Genomic DNA, 19,042 nt, shown 5'->3' on the forward strand with positions numbered 1-19,042 from the left:
GCTATAACCTGAATTGCTGATGCGACTACTGGATAAAATAAATATCCGTGCCTGGAACACAGCTGATCACACCGCCAGGTAATGTAGAAGATGAGTGAAGGTCTGACAACATGGCATAACAGATACATAAAATTCATATATTCTTTATTGCAGGTCCATTAACACAAGGGAGAATTCAATATACTGTACATCAAGGATTGACGTGTTTCAGCCCCTTACTGGGTCTTAGTCGTTACTGGGTTACGATTAAGGCCCAGTGAAGGGCTGAAACGAGTCAACCCTTGTATATTGGATTCTCCCTTGTCTTGATGGATGTGCAATAAAGATTACATGAATTTTATGCATCTGTCATACCATGTTGCCAGACCTTCACTCATCTTCTACAGGCCCTTCTTTTTCTGGATAAGAATGACAGCTAGGCAACTAGCAATTTCAGAAGGAGAGGCCATTAATGGAGGTTCCTTAATTATTTACTGCCTTGACTTCCTCCGGTCTCCAATTTGTCACATAAGTTGTTTCACTCACCTGATGGAGGGGAATTACCAGAAATGCGCCTCCTCCAGCGCTTTCAGTGACAATGGCTAGGAACTTGGAGTTGACAGCACAGAAAGAGTTGTCATGCACGTTCTTGGTGATGGGTATGCATTCATAACAGTTCTCTCGACTTGCAACCTTGCCGTACACATTCCTGAATTTAGAGCTGCGATACTGCGGGCGCCACGACATCTAGGAGAAGATAAATATGGCATCAATAGCACCGATGCATAGTAAAGACATAAGGATGATTGGTGGAGACATATCTTCAAAGTCCAACATCCAACACTTTCATTTTAGTTTTTGGATAGATAGGGGAAGTATGGGCAGAGTTTGAGGGGTCGCAGAGGTCGCAATGGCAACCATGCCAATGCTACCCATTCGGCCTCCCTATGACTGTGTTTCTAGGGGGAAGTACTTGACACATTACCCTGTGTAGGTAAGTCAATGAACTCAGAGGGCCTGGGCTGGCTGGGCAGGGGCCCACCCAGGCCCACTCTTGGCCCTTTGTTACCTACACAGGGTGATGGGGCAAGCTTTTTCCCCCAGAGGTGCACTCTCTGCTCATCCCCCCACCCCAATTCCCTCGACCAGCCCAGTACATCCCCTCTCTGCTCAACTTTGCATGTGCACACAAGGTGGGGGCAGGCAGGCCACACTCTGTGCTGGTGGATGAAATCGGTGAGCTTGTATGTAAATCTGGAAGTCAGAGGGCCTGCCCATCCGGGACAGGCCCTCTGAGTTTCCTCTTTTACATACAAGCCCAACACTTTCACGCAGCAGCACAGAGTGTGGCCTGCCTGCCCCCACCTTGTGTGCACGTGCAGCTGGCAGCAGGGGCAGATTGACAACTCATGGGGCCCCCGGGCAATAGGAGATTATGTGGCCCCCGGGTAATAAAAGATTATGGGGCCACACAGTATACACACACACACACACACAGTATACACACACAGACACATACTGTCCCTGGTTTTATTGAGGCTGGCAACCCTGATGGGGCCCCCTAGTGGCATGGGGCCCTTGGGCAGTGCCCGAGTGCCCCAATGGTCAGTCCGCCCTTGGCTGGCAGGAGGAAAGAGAAGAGGGACAGCGAGACAACCATCATACAGTAATAGAGCATCCTTGTGTAAGTAGTACACCTCCCAACTGTCTTGGTATTTTGGGGAGCTGTAGGACTATCTTGGCGGGCACTGGAAGAGGCAGGAGTTATTGGGGGGGGGGGGGGGCACAGGTAAACTTTTGCAGCAGGGCCCACAAGCATGGTCCATAAAGACATAGATGAGCGAATTTGGGGTGGGGGAACTTGACTGGCCTGACCTCAACCCGATAGAACACCTTTAGGATGAATTAGAGCGGAGACTGAGCTGAGCCTTCTCGTCCAACATCAGTGCCTGACCTCACAAATGCCCTTCTGGAAGAATGGTCAAACATTCCCATAGACACATCTCCTAAACCTTGTGGACAGCTTTCTCAGAAGAGTTGAAGCTGTTATAGTTGCAAAGGGCGGAGCCAACTCAATATTGAACCCTACGGACTAAGACTGGGAGAACATTAAAGATCATGTGTGTGTAAAGGCAGGGCGTCCCAATACTTTTTACAATATAGTGTATAATGTAAATAATATAATTGAAAAGTTCAAGTGTAGTTTGAAAATACAAGAGTACATTTGCAATGTTGAAGAATGCACCCGAGGCGTTTTTTTCGCGTGTGTGTGCCTCCTGATTTCGCAATGAGTAACAAAGGACAAGACCCAAAGCATTGGGCAAATGCATGGTATTTACGGCGATGGCACAGGGTCAGATATAACCCCAGCTTGAGCGTCCTTTCTGAAAGCATGGTCTGTATCACATGCATGTTGGAGGACACATTGTGCCTGAGGGTGCGGGGTGACAATGGATCCACTGTCTACGGCCACGCACCCTTCCCCTATTCCCCGTCCTACAATATTCCTTACAATGATCCTCTCTTTACAGCTCTACCCTCTAACATAAAGCGTTAACCATTTCCTGTAGGATCCTCGACTTCACCGCGACCTTCGGCCAAAAAAAATGTCACCAGAAATGAAAAAGACCGAACTATTTTTAGCCCGGATTTTCCTAATCACCCCAATTCCACATATCTTCTATCAGTGCTAACAAGACGGCTGTCTCCTTCCTCGTCACCAGATCATCATTATAGGTCTTCCTGGACAATCTTCACCAAGGACTGGGAGACTCGTCCCTATTATCCCTCATTGTTATCATAGAGATGCAGAGTTACCTCCCTGAGAAAATAGTCACTAAGGCTGCATTCGCACCTCAGCGTTTTCAGCTCGTAAAAAACGCTCACCTCAAAAGTTCCAAAACGTCCAACAAGCAAAATCCCATTCATTTAAATAACCCCCGTTCACATCCGAGCGTTCTGCCGCCTGAAGCAAAACACCTGAAGCTCAAAAAAGTACATTCTTTTATAGCTTCTTTTTTGAGCTTCTTTTTTTTTCTTTTTGAGCTTCTTTTTTAGGCAGATTACAGGCGTTTTACATTGGTGACCTTTGGACCTCAAAACGGCTGTACAAAAACGCTGCAAAAAGCCAGAAAAACACTCTAAGACCCCTTTCACACTGGGGCGTTTTTCAGGAGTTTTTCATGTGCTTTAGCGTTAAAAAAAGCGCCTGAAAGAAGCCGCAACTGCAATCCCAATGTAAAAGCCCGAGTGCTTTCACACCGAGATCCCTTTCACACTGGGGCGTTTTTCATGCGCTTTAGCGTTAAAAAAAGCGCCTGAAAGAAGCTGCAACTGCAATCCCAATGTAAAAGCCCGAGTGCTTTCACACTGAGGCGCTGCTCTGTCAGGGCGTCAAAAAAAGTCCTGCAAGCAGCTTCTTTGCAGCGCTTTTGGAGCGGTGAATACAACGCTCCTAAAGCGCCCCTTCCCATTGAAATCAATGGGAAGCGCCTGAAAAACGCTATTGGCAGCAGCGTTTTGTGGGCGCTTTTAACCACTAGCTTTTAACCACTTTGGCCACTAGCAGGGGTTAAAAGCACCCCAATAACGCTCTAAAAACGCTGGTAAAGCGCTGCTAGTTTAAGCGGCGCTTTACGTGCGTTTTTCGGGCACTGACATTGTGAAAGGGTTCTTAAAGCACTTGGGCTTTCACATTGGGACTGCAGATGAGGCTTCTTTCAAGCGCTTTACAGGCGCTTTTTTTAACGCTAAAGCGCCTGAAAAACGCCCCAGTGTGAAAGGGGTCTTAAAAAGCGTTAAAAAAAGCGCCTGTAAAGCGCTTGAAAGAAGCCTCATCTGCAGTTGCAATGTGAAAGCCCAAGTGCTTTAAGACCCCTTTCACACTGGGGCGTTTTTCAGGCGTTTTTCATGCGCTTTAGCGTTAAAAAAAGCGCCTGAAAGAAGCCGCAACTGCAATCCCAATGTAAAAGCCCGAGTGCTTTCACACCGAGATTCCTTTCACACTGGGGCGTTTTTCATGCGCTTTAGCGTTAAAAAAAGTGCCTGAAAGAAGCTGCAACTGCAATCCCAATGTAAAAGCCCGAGTGCTTTCACACTGAGGCGCTGCACTGGCAGGGCATCCAAAAAAGTCCTGCAAGCAGCTTCTTTGCACCGCTTTTGGAGCGGTGAATACAACGCTCCTAAAGCGCCCCTTCCCATTGAAATCAATGGGAAGCGCCTGTAAAACGCCTGAAAAACGCTATTGGCAGCAGTGTTTTGTGGGCGCTTTTAACCCTTTATTTGGCCACTAGCAGGGGTTAAAAGCGCCCCAATAACGCTCGAAAAACGCTGGTAAAGTGCTACTAGTTTAAGCGGCGCTTGGTTGTAAACCCTTACAAACCACTCTGACCTACAGGTAAGCCTAGATTAAGGTTTACCTGTAGGTCCAAGAAATATCTCCCAAACCTATACGGTTTAGGAGATATTTGCCCGAAGACGGGCACCGCTGTCTACAGCGCATGCGCCATAGACAGCGACGCGCAGGCGCACTGAGCGTGGCATCGTCGATGACGAAGATGCCGCGCAATGCCACGTGTCTCGGCTCCCGTGCGCATGCGCGGGAGTGACGTGATCGCGGCTTCGCCGAATGACAGCGGTGGAGCTGTGAGACCCCACCGAGAAGATGGATACGCCGGACTACAGGGGACAGCGGTGACTTCGCTGGCTCCTGTGTCAGGTAAGTGACACATAATGGGCTACTATGCGATGCGATGCGATGCATAGTAGTCCATTATGCTTTACCTTTGCAGGGAATGAAAGAGGAAGTAAACTCATCAGGGTTTACTTCCTCTTTAAGGCCCCTTTCACACTGGGGCGGTTTTCAGGCGTTACAGCGCTAAAAATAGCGCCTGTGTAGCGCCTGAAAAAACCGGCCCCTTTCACTTTAACACAGTACACACCGATCGTTATCGGCCGATTTTCGATCTTGCTCTTCTGTAGTGGTTGTTGTCTGCGTGCCCTGACCGCAGTATACACCGCTATATTCACCTCACCTATATAGCTAGTGATCTATCTTTTATAATAGAGCTTGCAGTCAGTAGTTTTAGGAGCTTGTGCGTGCTGTCTGCGTGCTCTGTATCCAGTACATACCGCTATATCCACCTACATAGCTCTTCTCTATTTGAGCCCACTTGCCATCTGCAGGAGTTATTGGAAGTTGTGTGTGCCTCCAGCACAGCTCAGTATACATCTGTATATACCCCTTTATCTCTGGTGTTCTATAATAAAGGCATCTGCAGGAGTTAGTGGGTGTTGTGTGCCTCTAGCACAATATACACTACCCAACTGCTGTTTTACCCAACTCCCTTCAGGCCATTACCATGTCTGGAAGGCCAGCAAGGAGAGGCAGACAGGCGCGAGCCGATAAAAGAGGGCAAGCAGGCTCTGTGTCTAGAGACAACAGTGCTGGTCGTGGACGCGGTGCATTGTCATCAGCACGTGGCCATGGGACATGCTTGTCCTTCTTTTCGGCAGCTGGACATGTTGAACCGCAACATGCCAACGACTTGGTAGAGTGGATGACCAAGCCCTCTTCATCCTCCTCATCCTCTCTCACCCAGTCTCAGGGTACTAGCAAAGCAGCTGCCAACGCATCGTCTTCCCTCCTCTCAATGTCATCATCAGTGACTCCTTCCCTAGACCCACCACATCCTCCTGAGGAGTCTCCTGAACTCTTTGAGCACAGTGTTGGGTACATGCTCCAGGAGGATGCCCAGTGTTTGGTGGGCTCTGATGATGACACTCAGCTAGAGGAAGGCAGTAGCGTGAGCGCAGAGAGAGAGGATGCTCAAGAAGGACAGCAATCTGGCAGTCATGTTCCACAAGCTGCAGCATACTGCCAGGTTTGCTACAGCGATGAAGAGGGAGGGGATGATGAGGGCACTGACTCCACATGGGTGCCTGGTAGGAGAGAGGAGGAGGAGGAGGAGGAGGCACATGTCCAACGAGGCAGGATGCCCTCCGGGGGCCAGCTTAGGGGCAGCACACCGACTGAATCACACCGCAGAGCTCCGCCTGTGCAGGGTGCTGCCTCTGCGCGTTATTCTAAAAGTTCTTTGGTGTGGGCCTTTTTTGAGACGAGTGCATCAGATTGCACCGCTGCTATTTGCAACATATGTCTCAAGCGTATCTCGCATGGCCAAAACATCAGCCGCTTGGGCACCACATGCTTGACCAGACATATGTTGACCTGCCATGCAGCTCGTTGGCAAGCGTACCTCAAAGACCCACACCAAAGAACAAAGCGGACCTCTCCTTGCTCCTCATCAGCTGGCATCTCCAACCCCACTAGACCTTCAGTCCTCTCTGAAACCTGCTCTGAGAGGAATGAAGGTGTAGAATTAGGTGTGTCACAGCCAAGTGCTTCCGGGCACTCTGCTAGCAGTACACCCACGTCCGATTATAGCAGGCAAATGTCCCTGCCCCAGCTGCTGGACCGGCGAAAGAAGTTCACTCCCAGCCATCCACATGCCCAGCGGTTGAATGCTAGCTTGGCTAAATTGCTAGCACTTCAACTGCTGCCTTTTCAGTTGGTAGACTCGGCCCCCTTCCGTGAGTTTGTACAATGTGCGGTTCCTCAGTGGCAGGTCCCCAAACGCCACTTTTTCTCACGGAAGGCGATTCCGGCTCTCTACCAGCATGTGGAAGGCAATGTCCTTGCCTCGCTGGACAGGGCGGTCAGCGGTAAGGTGCATATTACCGCTGACTCATGGTCCAGCAGGCGTGGACAGGGACGTTACCTGTCTTTCACTGCCCATTGGGTCACTCTTCTGGCTGCTGGGAAGGATGCAGGACAAAGTGCAGTAGTGTTGGAGGTTGTTCCGCCACCACACCTCCAAAATGCTACTATTGGTTGTGACACACCTCTCTCCTCCACCCCCTCCTCTTCTTCTTCCTCCATGGCCTTTTCCAGTGCTCTGTCCTCAGAACCAGCGGTGCTCCGTAGGCGTTCCAGGGGCTACGCAAGTACGCAGGCAAAACGATGCCATGCCGTGCTTGCGCTGGTTTGTTTGGGGGACAGGAGCCACACTGGGGCGGATGTTTTGTCAGCTCTGCAGGGGCAGGCCGAGAGGTGGTTGACGCCACGCCAGCTTAAGCCAGGAATGGTGGTTTGTGACAATGGCACCAACCTCCTCTCCGCCCTCCGACAGGGACAACTGACCCATGTGCCCTGTGTAGCTCACGTCCTTAACCTGGTGGTGCAGCGGTTCTTGGGCAGGTACCCCGGCTTACAGGATGTCCTGAAGCAGGCCAGGAAAGTCTGTGTGCATTTCCGCCGATCATTTAATGCCTGTGCTCGGCTGGCTGAGCTCCAAAAGGAGTTGAACCTGCCCAAGAACCGCCTTATATGTGACATTCCCACCAGGTGGAACTCAACGTTGGCCATGCTGCAGCGGCTGCACACGCAGCAGAGGGCCATCAATGAGTACCTGTGCGACTACGGCACCAGGACAGGGTCAGGGGAGCTCGGTTTTTTCTCACCACGCCAGTGGGGCATGATCAGGGATGCATGCACTGTCCTGTCACCGTTTGAGGAGGCCACAAGGATGGTGAGCAGTGACAGTGCATGCATCAGTGACACTGTACCTCTTGTCCACCTCTTGGAGCATACGCTGCGTGGAATAATGGACAGGGCACTTGAGGCAGAACAGAGGCAGGAAGAGGAGGACTTCCTTTTCTCTCAAGGCCCCCTTTATCCAGACAGTGTTCCTGCTGTGCCACCCATCACACAGGAAGAGGATGAGGAGGAGGAAGAGGAGAAGGAGGATGATTGTGTCAGCGTGGAGGTGGAGGCTGGCACTCAGCATCAGCAGCAGCAGCAGCAGCAGCAGCAGCAGCAGCAGTCTTGTAGGGATGATTTACAGTCCCAAGAAACACGTGGACTTGTACGTGGCTGGAAGGAGGTAGCTGCGGATCATGTTGTCCTTAGTGACCCAGAGGACTCCGGACCGAATGCCTCAGCTAACCTACGCTGCATGGCCTCCCTTATCCTGCAAAGCCTGCGGAAGGATCCTCGTATTCTTCGGATCAAGGAGAGGGTCCATTACTGGCTGGCCACTCTCCTTGATCCACGATACAAGGGTAAGGTTGCCGACCTTATCTTGCCATCGCAGAGGGAGCAGAGGATGAGACATCTCCGGGAGGCCTTGCAGAAAGGTCTGTGCAACGCGTTCCCAGAGACTGGGAGGTTACAAACTCCTGGTCCTGGACAACGTGTTGCTGAGGCATCGGTCAGAAGGAGCGGTGGAGAAGGTGGCCGTCTGACTGATGCTTTCAGACAATTTTTTAGTCCGCAGCCCCAAGGTATGATCGGTTTCAGCACCCATCGCCAGCGTCTGATTTACATGGTGCAGGAATACCTAGGGGCAAGGTCAGACTTGGACACCTTTCCCACCGAAAATCCTCTGGCTTACTGGGTCTTGAGGATGGATCACTGGCCAGAGCTTGCACAGTATGCAATTGAGCTACTGGCCTGTCCTGCATCCAGCGTTCTTTCGGAACGCACCTCCAGTGCTGCTGGTGGCTTTGTTACCGATCACAGGGTGCGCCTGTCCACCGAATCAGTTGATCGACTGACCTTCATCAAGATGAATCAGTCTTGGATCACCCACAGCTACCAAGCACCTGAAGTTGATGTAACCGAAATTTTTCTTTTGAAATATCACATCCCTTCAAGACTGCCTATGCTGATGCTGAGTGACTGTCCTGTTATGTTGATTGTCTATCCTATTCCTCCTCCGCTGATATGTTGGAAGAACATTTCTGGTTCTGGGTGATGCCATCAGCCCAATTTTTCTGCCCCTGTTTAACAGGGGCGTTTAATTACAATTTTTGATGCAATGCTTTGCAGCAGGGCTAATTCCTGCAATAAAACTAGAGTATATGGGAGAGGTTGCAGTGTCGTGGCACCAGCACCAGTGCCTAAGGCCCAATTTTTCTGCCCCTGTTTAACAGGGGCGTTTAAGTACAATTTTTGATGCAATGCTTTGCAGCAGGGCTAATTCCTGAAATAAAACGAGAGTATATGGGAGAGGTTGCAGTGTCGTGGCACCAGCACCAGTGCCTAAGGCCCAATTTTTCTGCCCCTGTTTAACAGGGGTGTTTAATTACAATTTTTGATGCAATGCTTTGCAGCAGGGCTAATTCCTGAAATAAAACTAGAGTATATGGGAGAGGTTGCAGTGTGGTGGCACCAGCACCAGTGCCTAAAGCCCAATTTTTCTGCCCCTGTTTAACAGGAGAGTTTAATTACAATTTTTGATGCAATGCTTTGCAGCAGGGCTAATTCCTGCAATAAAACTAGAGTATATGGGAGAGGTTGCAGTGTCGTGGCACCAGCACCAGTGCCTAAGGCCCAATTTTTCTGCCCCTGTTTAACAGGGACATGTAATTACAATTCTTGATATAATATTTCACAGGAGGGCCCGTTCCTATGCCCACCCAGAGTAACTGTGAGGACTTATAGTGTTGTGGCACCAGCACCACAACCACCAAAGGTCAATTTTTCTACCACTGTTCAACAATGGCATGTAATTACAATTCTTGATATAATCGTTCACAGCAGGGCGCTCCAGCGCCCACCAAGAGTCACTTTCAGGGCTTACAATGTTGTGGCAAAACCAACACCTTGTTCCGCCATTTCTGCAGAGCATATAGGGCAGGCCCCTACTTTCAAACATCCAACTTACAAACATCTCCTACTTGCAAACGGAAGGAGACAACAGCAAGTGAGATGAAAAAAGATGGACGACAAAACAAATTATACAGGGGTGATAACCCTTCCCTATGTTTTCCAAAAAGATTAAAAATAGTTTTTTTGACTGGAGCTACACTTTAAAAATGTACCAGTTGAAAATTACAAACAGATTCAACTTAACACAATAAACCTACACAGTCCCTGTCTTGTTTGCACCGCCTGTATACTGCTGTTCTGAGTATATAGGGCCTGGGGGCCACACGCATTTCCTTTTTTTAATATGGGTACGGGGTTCCCCTTAATATGCGTACAAGACCCAAATAGGCTGGTAATGGGCAGGGAGGGCTACCCATGCCATTTTTCTCAATGATTTTCAACCATATTGCAGGAACCAGATATAACATTAAAACCGCAAGCAGTTTTCAATGATGTTATTTCCGTTTAATGTCATTTTGTGCAGGGACTGTTCTAAACACGGGAAACACGTGGCACTTCACAGGCATACTACAGACACCCCCCAGGCACCATATTTAAAGGAATATTTCACTTTTTTTTTCACTTTAATCGTCATTAAAATCAGTGCTCCCGCCAAAACTGCAATTTTTAAAAACATTTTAGGCATTGACCCATGTCCCCTGGGGCAGGAGCCAGGTCCCCAAACCCTTTTTAGGACAGTATCTTGCATATTAGCCGTTAAAATTAGCACTTTTAATTTTGAACGTTCGAGTCCCATAGACTTCAAGGGGGTTCTAAAGTTCGTACGAATTTGGGGTCCGTTCGAAAGTTCTGGTGCGAACCGAACCAGGGGGGTGTTCGGCTCATCCCTACCGAGGGCTTTCACACTACAGCGGTGCGCTGGCAGGACGTCATGAAAAGTCCTGCCAGCAGCTTCTTTGGAGCGGTGTATTTACCGCTCCTCCACCACTGCTTCCCATTGAAATCAACGGGGCAGCGCTGTAATACCGCCGGCAAAACGCTGCTATTGCGGTGTATTGCCGGGGGTTTTAACCCTCTCTCGGCTGATAGTGGGGGGTAAAAGAGCCCCGCTAGCGGCCAAAATGCGCTGCAAATCCGACGGTAAAACGCAGCTAAAAATATTGGCGTTTTACCGCCCGATGCTATGGGCGGCGTGGTGTGAAAGGGGTCTAAAAAACATCCTAAAAAATGCCTGAAAATTATACGTTCAGATGTAAATGCAGCCTGGAAGTCAAATTAGTTTTCAGTCTTCAAGTTCTGTTTCTTTTTTAAAAAGAATACAATATCTCACAAAAGTATGTACACCCCTCACCATTTTTTTAAATCTTTTCTTCTATCTTTTCATGTGACAACACTGAAGAAATGACACTTGTCTACGATGTAAAGTAGTGAGTATACAGAATACAGCTTGTATAACAGTGTAAATTTCCTGTTCCCTCAAAATAACTCAACACACGCCTGTGGAAGGGAATTCCACATCCTTGCCGCTCTTACAGTAAAGAACCCTCTACATAGTTTAAGGTTAAACCTCTTTTCTTCTAATTTTAATGAGTGGCCACGAGTCTTGTTAAACTCCCTTCCTCAAAAAAGTTTTCTCCCTATTGTGGGGTCACCAGTCCAGTATTTATATATTGTGGGGTCACCATTACAGTATTTATATATTGTGGGGTCACCAGTCCAGTATTTGTATAATGAAATCATATCCCCTCTCAAGCGTCTCTTCTCCAGAGAGAATAAGTTCTGCGCTCGCAACCTTTCCTCATAACTAATATCCTCCTTTATTAGCTTTGTTGCCCTTCTTTGTAGTCGCTCCATTTCCAGTACATCCTTCCTGAGGACTGGAGCCCAGAACTGGACAGTATACTCCAGGTGCGGCTGGACCAGAGTCTTGTAGAGCGGGAGAATTATCGTTTTATCTCTGGAGTTGATCCCCTTTTTAATGCCAATATTCTGTTTGCTTTGTTAGCAGCAGCTTGGCATTGGTGAGCCCATCATCTACTAGGACCCCCAGGTACTTTTCCATCCTAGATTCCCCCACAGGTTCTCCCCCCAGTCTATAGATTGCATTCAGATTTTTCCCACCCAAATGCATTATTTTAAATTTTTCTACATCAAACCTCATTTGCCATGTAGTTGCCCACCTCATTAATTTGTTCAGATATTCCAAGGTTTCCACATCCTGCGGAGAAGTGATTGCCCTGCTTAGCTTAGTATCGTCCACAGATACAGAGATTGAACTGTTTACCCCATCCTCCAGGTCGTATATGAACAAAATAAACAGGATTGGCCCAGCACAGAACCCTGGGGGCAGAGGTGGCTCTCTAATTAGGCAAATTAGGCGATCGCCTAAGGCCTCGCACCCACAGGGGCCTCGCAACCGCCTAATTTAAGAGCCACCCCTGCTGACAACAGTGCCGCTGTGGCCAGCAGAGGGATAATGCTGCCTGTGAGCTCCATGGTCAGGCAGTGGAGAGAGGACAGGGCCGTGGTTGTGTCTTGGGGAGCACTGTGTTATCCGGGGGAGGTGACTAATTACAGCAGCCGGAGCAAAATTAAACTTATTCCCACTGCTCCGGAGATGCAGATCACCACCCGTCACCCCCAACTGGAGTTGCTCCGCTGAGTGATCCCCCGCACACCTGGAGGAGGGGCGTCTAACTGGTAGGCAGAGCTGCAGAGGGAAAGAGGAGGGTCCCACTGGGGAGGAAGCCTCACCAGCACGGTATATGGAGCCGATGGAAGAGGGGGGAGGAGAGAAATGGTGTTGGGGCCGCCCCTCTCTGGGACTGTCAATCAGGGCGGGGGGATCCAGGCTCCAGCTGCAGGGAGAGGCACAGCTACCTTGCCACAATGCCTTCTGCAGCCAGCTACCACCAGCATGAGAGAGCCAGGCCCCCCATTCCTGTTTCTCCAGCATCCCTCAGCCACTGGCCTTTAAATCCACCCCCTGCCCCATCCCCTCCACTACCTTCCTCCTGGTTATCAGTGCCATGGTCAGGGCAGCTCAGTCCTGTGCCAGTGTCCTGGTGTGCCAACCTGTGCTTAACAGCCCCTCCCTCCACCCGGCCCTTACCCCCACCTATGCAGGGCTCCACTGCGGGGGGTCCGGAGGTGCTAGTCCAGTGCTGATCCTCAGCCATGGTGCTGGCACTGCCTGCTGATTGGCTTCTCCACTGCTAGCTCCCTCACTGACACCAGCACCGAGATAGAGCACTGACACCAGCACCGAGATAGAGCACTGACACCAGCACTGAGACAGAGAGCATTGACACCAGCACCGTGATAGAGAGCACTGACACCAGCACCGAGATAGAGAGCACTGACACCAGCACCGAGATAGAGAGCACTGACACCTGCACTGAGATAGAATACTGACACCAGCACTGAGATAGAGCACTGACACCAGCACATAGATAGAGCACTGACACCAGCACTGAGATAGAACACTGACACCAGCACTGAGATAGAACACTGACACCAACATTAGATAGAGCACTGACACCAGCATGGAGATAGAGCACTGACACCAGCACTGAGATAGAAAGCACTGACACCAGCACTGAGATAGAACACTGACACCAGCACCGAGATAGAGAGCACTGACACCAGCACTGAGATAGAACACTGACACCAGCACTGAGATAGAGCACTGACACCAGCACTGATATAGAACACTGACACCAGCACGGAGATAGAACACTGACAACAGCACTGACATAGAGCACTGACACCAGTACTGAGATAGAGCACTGACACCAACACCGAGATAGAACACTGACACCAGCACTGAGATAGAACACTGACACCAGCATGAGCTAGAGCACTGAAACCAGCACTGACATAGAACACTGAAACCAGCATAAGATAGAGCACTGACACCAGCACTGAGATATAACACTGACACCAGCATGGAGATAAAACACTGACACCAGCACGGAGATAGAATACTGACACCAGCACTGAGATAGAGCACTGACACCAGCACTGAGATAGAACACTGACACCAACACTAAGATAGAACACTGACACCAGCACTGAGATAGAGAGCTCTGACACCAGCACCGAGATAGAGCACTGACACCAGCACCGAGATAGAGCACTGACACCAGCACTGAGATAGAGCACTGACACCAGCATGAGATAGAACACTGACACCAACACTAAGATAGAAACCTAACTGCAGTTTAGGTAGAGTTTAATTTCGAAAAACTCAGGAGCCCGCCGCTACATTTATTAAAGCTTTTTGCAAAAATTTACAAAGCAGAGAAAAGACTCTACAGTAGAGGGTACTGTAGAGTCTTCTCAGCTTTGAAAATGTTTGCAAAAAGCTTTAATACATATTACCTGATTCAAAAAAAGAAGCAATAAGATGGAAATGGGATGGCAAAGAAAGAAAATGGAAAGAAAGCTATGGTAATTGTTTCTATGGTAAAGCTAAAGCTATGGTAAATCTTTATTTTTTGCTCTCATTAGATATCGTTAGATATACTGTGTCCACTGTACAAGATGTAATCCCTTATCCATAATTTATATGCCCAGCCGTATGGGTGCTTTAAGACCTCATTGTTTACTGGCACAATGCTTCCATGTTGGTGTGTACGTCACACTGGAGCGTATCGCAGGCGCTATAGTAGGGTGACCAGATGTCCCCGGTTTCAGGGGACAGTCCCCGGATTGAGGACACTGTCCCCGGACCAATTCTGTCCCCGGTTTTGTCCCGGGATTTGACTTCAACAGGAGCTGGGGCAATTTTCAAAGACAGTCAGTCCAGAATAAAAAAGAAATCTGAATTACACCCCCCCCCCCCCCCCCGCTCCTACTAGCTTAGGGGGTGTATTTTTTCCATTATCTGTGTCCCTTTCTGATGATGATGTGCTGGTCGGAGCGGATAAGTGGATAGACTATTTCTTCAGTTTCGGCACATGCCCACCCAGCTCCGCTCACATGTTCTTTTTCCTTGGCTCAAATCCCGGCCAGCCGCCTGTCTGCTTATCTCCTTGCCTTCCCCGGCAGAGTCATTTTCCTCCGCTGCCCACCCAGTAGTAGCCGGGGCCCAGAGAGTGAGACCTGAGAGGCTGTGAGGCCGGCGGAGGCGACGGGCAGAGAGAGGCAGCTGAGCTCAGCTGATGATGTCCAGCAGCAGGAATAGAGGGGGAGGGGATCCAATCGGGAGGCTGCCAATGCCTTCAAGGCTTCAACACAGGTGTGCTTTGGGGGTGTCTGTGAATAGACTACATGGCACTGTGTCTGTCTCTCTGGCATAATGGATGGTATCAGAACTCACAGGCAGCAGCACTTATTGGTCATAAGTTCACAAAATCAGCACCCAGCAGCCATGTTATGTGACACACTGTGACAGAGTCAGCCAGAGCCATGATAGAGCGCCCCCTGCCTGTGAGTTATCATAATGCTGATAACTTAACCAGTTTCCGATCGCCTGATAGCATATATACGTGATCCTGCATTTCTGGATATCAGAGCCAACCAGCGGATCCGGCGGACTCGCCTCATCGTCGGCCTATGTAAACAAGGCAGTTCGCCATTCAGTTTGCCATTCTGTCAGTATGGAAGACATCGATCCTGTGTTCCTGCAAAGCAAGTACAGGGATCTATGACTTCCCTTAGTAAAAGCACCTCCCCCATAGTGAGAAAACACTTGTTAGGCACACATTTATCCCATTGATTGCCCTAGATGTTATCCCCTTCCCAGCCAGTGTCATTAATACAGTGACAGTACATATTTTTAGCATTGATCACTGTATTAGTGTCAATGGTTCCCACAAAGTGTCATAAGTGTTACTAATGCCGCATACACACGAGCGGAATGTCAGACAGAAAAAGTCAGACAGACTTTTTTCATCGGATATTCCGATCGCGTGTGTGCCTCATTCTGATGGACCTAGAAATAGAACACGTTATAAATATTTCCAACTGAACCATTTCCTATCGGGAAAACCACCAATGCTGTTCCACCGGACCAAAAACAACGCATGTTCTGAAGCAAGTATGAGAAGGAAGCTATTGGCTACTGGCTATTGAACTTCCTTTTTCTAGTCCCGTCGTAGGTGCTGTACGTCACCGCGTTCTAGACAGTCGGACTTTGGTGTGATCGTGTGTAGGCAAGACAGTTTCAGTAGAACTCCGTCGGAACTCTGTCGGAAAAACCTTTGGAGTTTATTCCTACGGGAAAACCGGTCGTGTGTATGCGGCATTAGTCTTTGATTTGTCCACCACAAAATCACAGTCCCGCTATTGAGTCGCTTATTGCTGCCATTACTAGTAAAAAAAAGAATATGTCCCCGGATTTCATTTTAAAAATCTGGTCACCTTACGCTATAGCGCAATCCGCCCTTAAAGTGCTGTCACATTCACTCCAGTGTGAAATCCCGAGGGCTTTCACACTGGAGTGTTGCGCTAGCAGGACGGTAAAAAAGTCCTGCTAGCTGCATCTTTGGTAGCGGAGAAGGAGCGGTGTGTTTACCGCTCCTTCACCGCTCCTGCCCATTGAAATCAATCTGGATATGGAAATGACCCTTCCTGAGAAAAGGCCAGTGGCGTAACTAGAACCTTCAGGGCCCCGATGCAAGAAACCATGAAGGGCACCCCTGAACCCCAGCCAGGGCCCTTCCCTCCGAGTCCGGCGTTGGAACTCCAGGGCGTGGTCACAGGTATGACCTTTGTGAGCCCTGTAGTTCCACCACTGGCATCAGTAGTTTTTTTTATTATTTATTTTTATTTTTAGGTGTCCCATTGGGGGACTGTCCCTAGGCAGGATGGGGTCCCCGTCCCCAGAAGAGATGAGGTCCTTTTCTCCAGGGCAGATGAAGTTACTGCCCCCAGGTGAGAAGGGGTCCCTGTCCCCAGGGGAGATGGAGGGGGTATATAATGGTGTGTGGGGTCCTCTCACTCACCATGACCAAGCTGCAGGCCGCGCACGATCCATGTTGGCCTGGGCTCCATCCCGTGTGCTGGACGGGCGATCAGCATATCTCCCAGAAAGACCTTTCATCATCTGTGTATGACGGGGGAGGAGGGGGGCTGGCAAACAAGCCTGCAGTGTCCTCCGGGGGGCTCTCATAGGGCTGCACTGCATCTGTGTGCTTAAAGTTTGTTTACCCGGGAGAAGTATGCAGTGCAGTGTGGACCGGACACGGGGGGGGGGGGGGCAGCGGGACTCTGGCTGGGGAGAACAGACATCGGACTGAGCGGCAATGCATGGAGCAGGAGAGGGGTACTCTGAGGAACTGGTCGAGGACACAGGTCATGTGGGGAATGCACAACTAAAGAGCAGATATTGCGTTAGTCGAGCATGGAGCTCTGCTAGTCACCCTCCACCCACCCGTGTGCATGGTGCACTGGTACCCCTAGCTGCCTATGCTGCTGCCGGCCATATGTAGAGGGGGCTGCATGGGCCCCCATGTAGCACAGGGCCCAGTTGCGGTCACGACTGCTGCACCCCCTATAATTACGCCCCTGGAAAAGGCAGTGTAAAAAGAAAAGACAGTCTCTACGTGAAGGTACAGAGGACACTCAGTCTACTCCAGACTTTCTGCCCATGGTTGGCACAGCCCTCAGAAGCCTAAGTGACAGGTTTTCTAGATTGAAGGGTGTTTTATGAACTTTATGACTTTATGTTCTCAAAGGGACAACATGAAGCAGACAATAAACAATGGAAAGCTTCATGACCGATGCAAAAAATTGGAACAAACCCTCCCATGACATTGATGCTGATAACTTGGCACTTGAGATCAATTCATCTCTCTACCCTTTTCCAGACCATGTGGCCACTTCCCCATTTGACATGCCTAATTACATATACAGTGAGAAGCTACTGGATTTGTACAGTAATTTAGGGATTGCTTTGCGTCTACTCCTGACTCTCCCTGTGTCAGTGGCCTCTGGTGAGAGGAGCTTTTCAGCTTTGAAGCTGATAAAAAATGACATGAGGTCCACCATGGAACAAGAAAGGCTCACGGGACTGGCACTTACGTCAATTGAGCGTCATGTTCGCCAGTCTTTGGACATGGAGGACATTGTGATTGCCTTTGCTCGCAAACAGCAGTTTTAGATAATTTGCACGTTTGTGAGAACTGAAAAATGTTGAAGTGATTGTGTGTGTGTGTGTGTTTTAAGTATGTTGGATTTAGTTATTGTGCACTTTTTTAATGCATATTTGATTTTATGGTACAGCGGTGTTTTTTTTGCAAATGTTCAATTGTTGAAAATGTTCAAATTTTATGCACATTATATGCAACAGCAGTATTTGCACTGTAAACCTTTTTTATTTATATAAAGTGTTGGTGAACTTAAACTTCATTGCTATGCTGTGATTCCTGTAGGCTTTTCGGCGGGGGGGGGGGCTGGATAGAGTACTGACACCAGCGCCGAGATAGAGCACTGACACTGGCGCCAAGATAGATCACTAACACCACTGCAGGGATAGAGCACTGACACCAGTACTGAGATAGAGCACTGACACCAGAACTGAGATAGAGCACTGACGCCAGCGCTGAGATAGAGCACTGACACAAGAACCGAGATAGAGCACTGACACCAGCACCAAGATAGAGCACTGACACCAGAACTGAGAGCACTGACACCAGCACCAAGATAGAGAGCACTAACACCAGCACCGAGATAGAATCATTGACACCAGCACCAAGATAGAGCACTGACACCAGAACTGAGATAGAGTACTGATGCCAGCACCAAGATAGAGAGCACTAACACCAGCACTGAGATAGAACACTGACACCAGCACCGAGATAGAGCACTAACACCAGCACCAAGATAGAACACTAACACCAGCACCAAGATAGAACACTAACACCAGCACCAAGATAGAGAGCACTAACACCAGCACCAAGATAGAACACTGACACCAGAACTGAGATAGAGCACTGATACCAGCACCAAGATAGAGAGCACTAACACCAGCACCGAGATAGAACACTGACACCAGCACCGAGATAGAGCACTAACATCAGCACCAAGATAGAGCACTGACACCAGAACTGAGATAGAGCACTGATACCAGCACCAAGATAGAGAGCACTAACACCAGCACCAAGATACAACACTAACACCAGCACCAAGATAGAACACTAACACCAGCACCAAGATAGAGAGCACTAACACCAGCACCAAGATAGAACACTAACACCAGCACCAAGATAGAACACTAACACCAGCACCAAGATAGAACACTAACACCAGCACCAAGATAGAGAGCGCTAACACCAGCACCAAGATAGAACACTGACACCAGCACCAAGATAGAGAGCGCTGATACCAGCACAGAGATAGAGCACTGACACCAACACTGACATAGAGCACTAACACCAGCTCTGA

General features: G+C 49.2%; 2 protein-coding genes across 2 annotated transcripts in view; both read right to left on the reverse strand.

Annotated features, from left to right (window-relative positions):
• Positions 1-19,042, reverse strand: part of PAQR5 (progestin and adipoQ receptor family member 5) — a 617,270-nt gene that overhangs the window by 537,949 nt on the left and 60,279 nt on the right. The window lies entirely within an intron of this gene.
• CORO2B (coronin 2B) overlaps positions 1-19,042 on the reverse strand; it is a 137,470-nt gene that overhangs the window by 59,294 nt on the left and 59,134 nt on the right. The window contains exon 2 of the mRNA XM_077470402.1: positions 526-726. Within this exon, the coding sequence (XP_077326528.1) occupies positions 526-726 (201 nt within the window). The remainder of the gene's footprint in view (positions 1-525; positions 727-19,042) is intronic.

This window comes from Lithobates pipiens, unplaced genomic scaffold (genome assembly GCF_037356315.1).
Source record: "Lithobates pipiens isolate NorthernLeopardFrog02 unplaced genomic scaffold, aLitPip1_a1.2 Scaffold_8, whole genome shotgun sequence".
Taxonomy (NCBI): domain Eukaryota; kingdom Metazoa; phylum Chordata; class Amphibia; order Anura; family Ranidae; genus Lithobates; species Lithobates pipiens.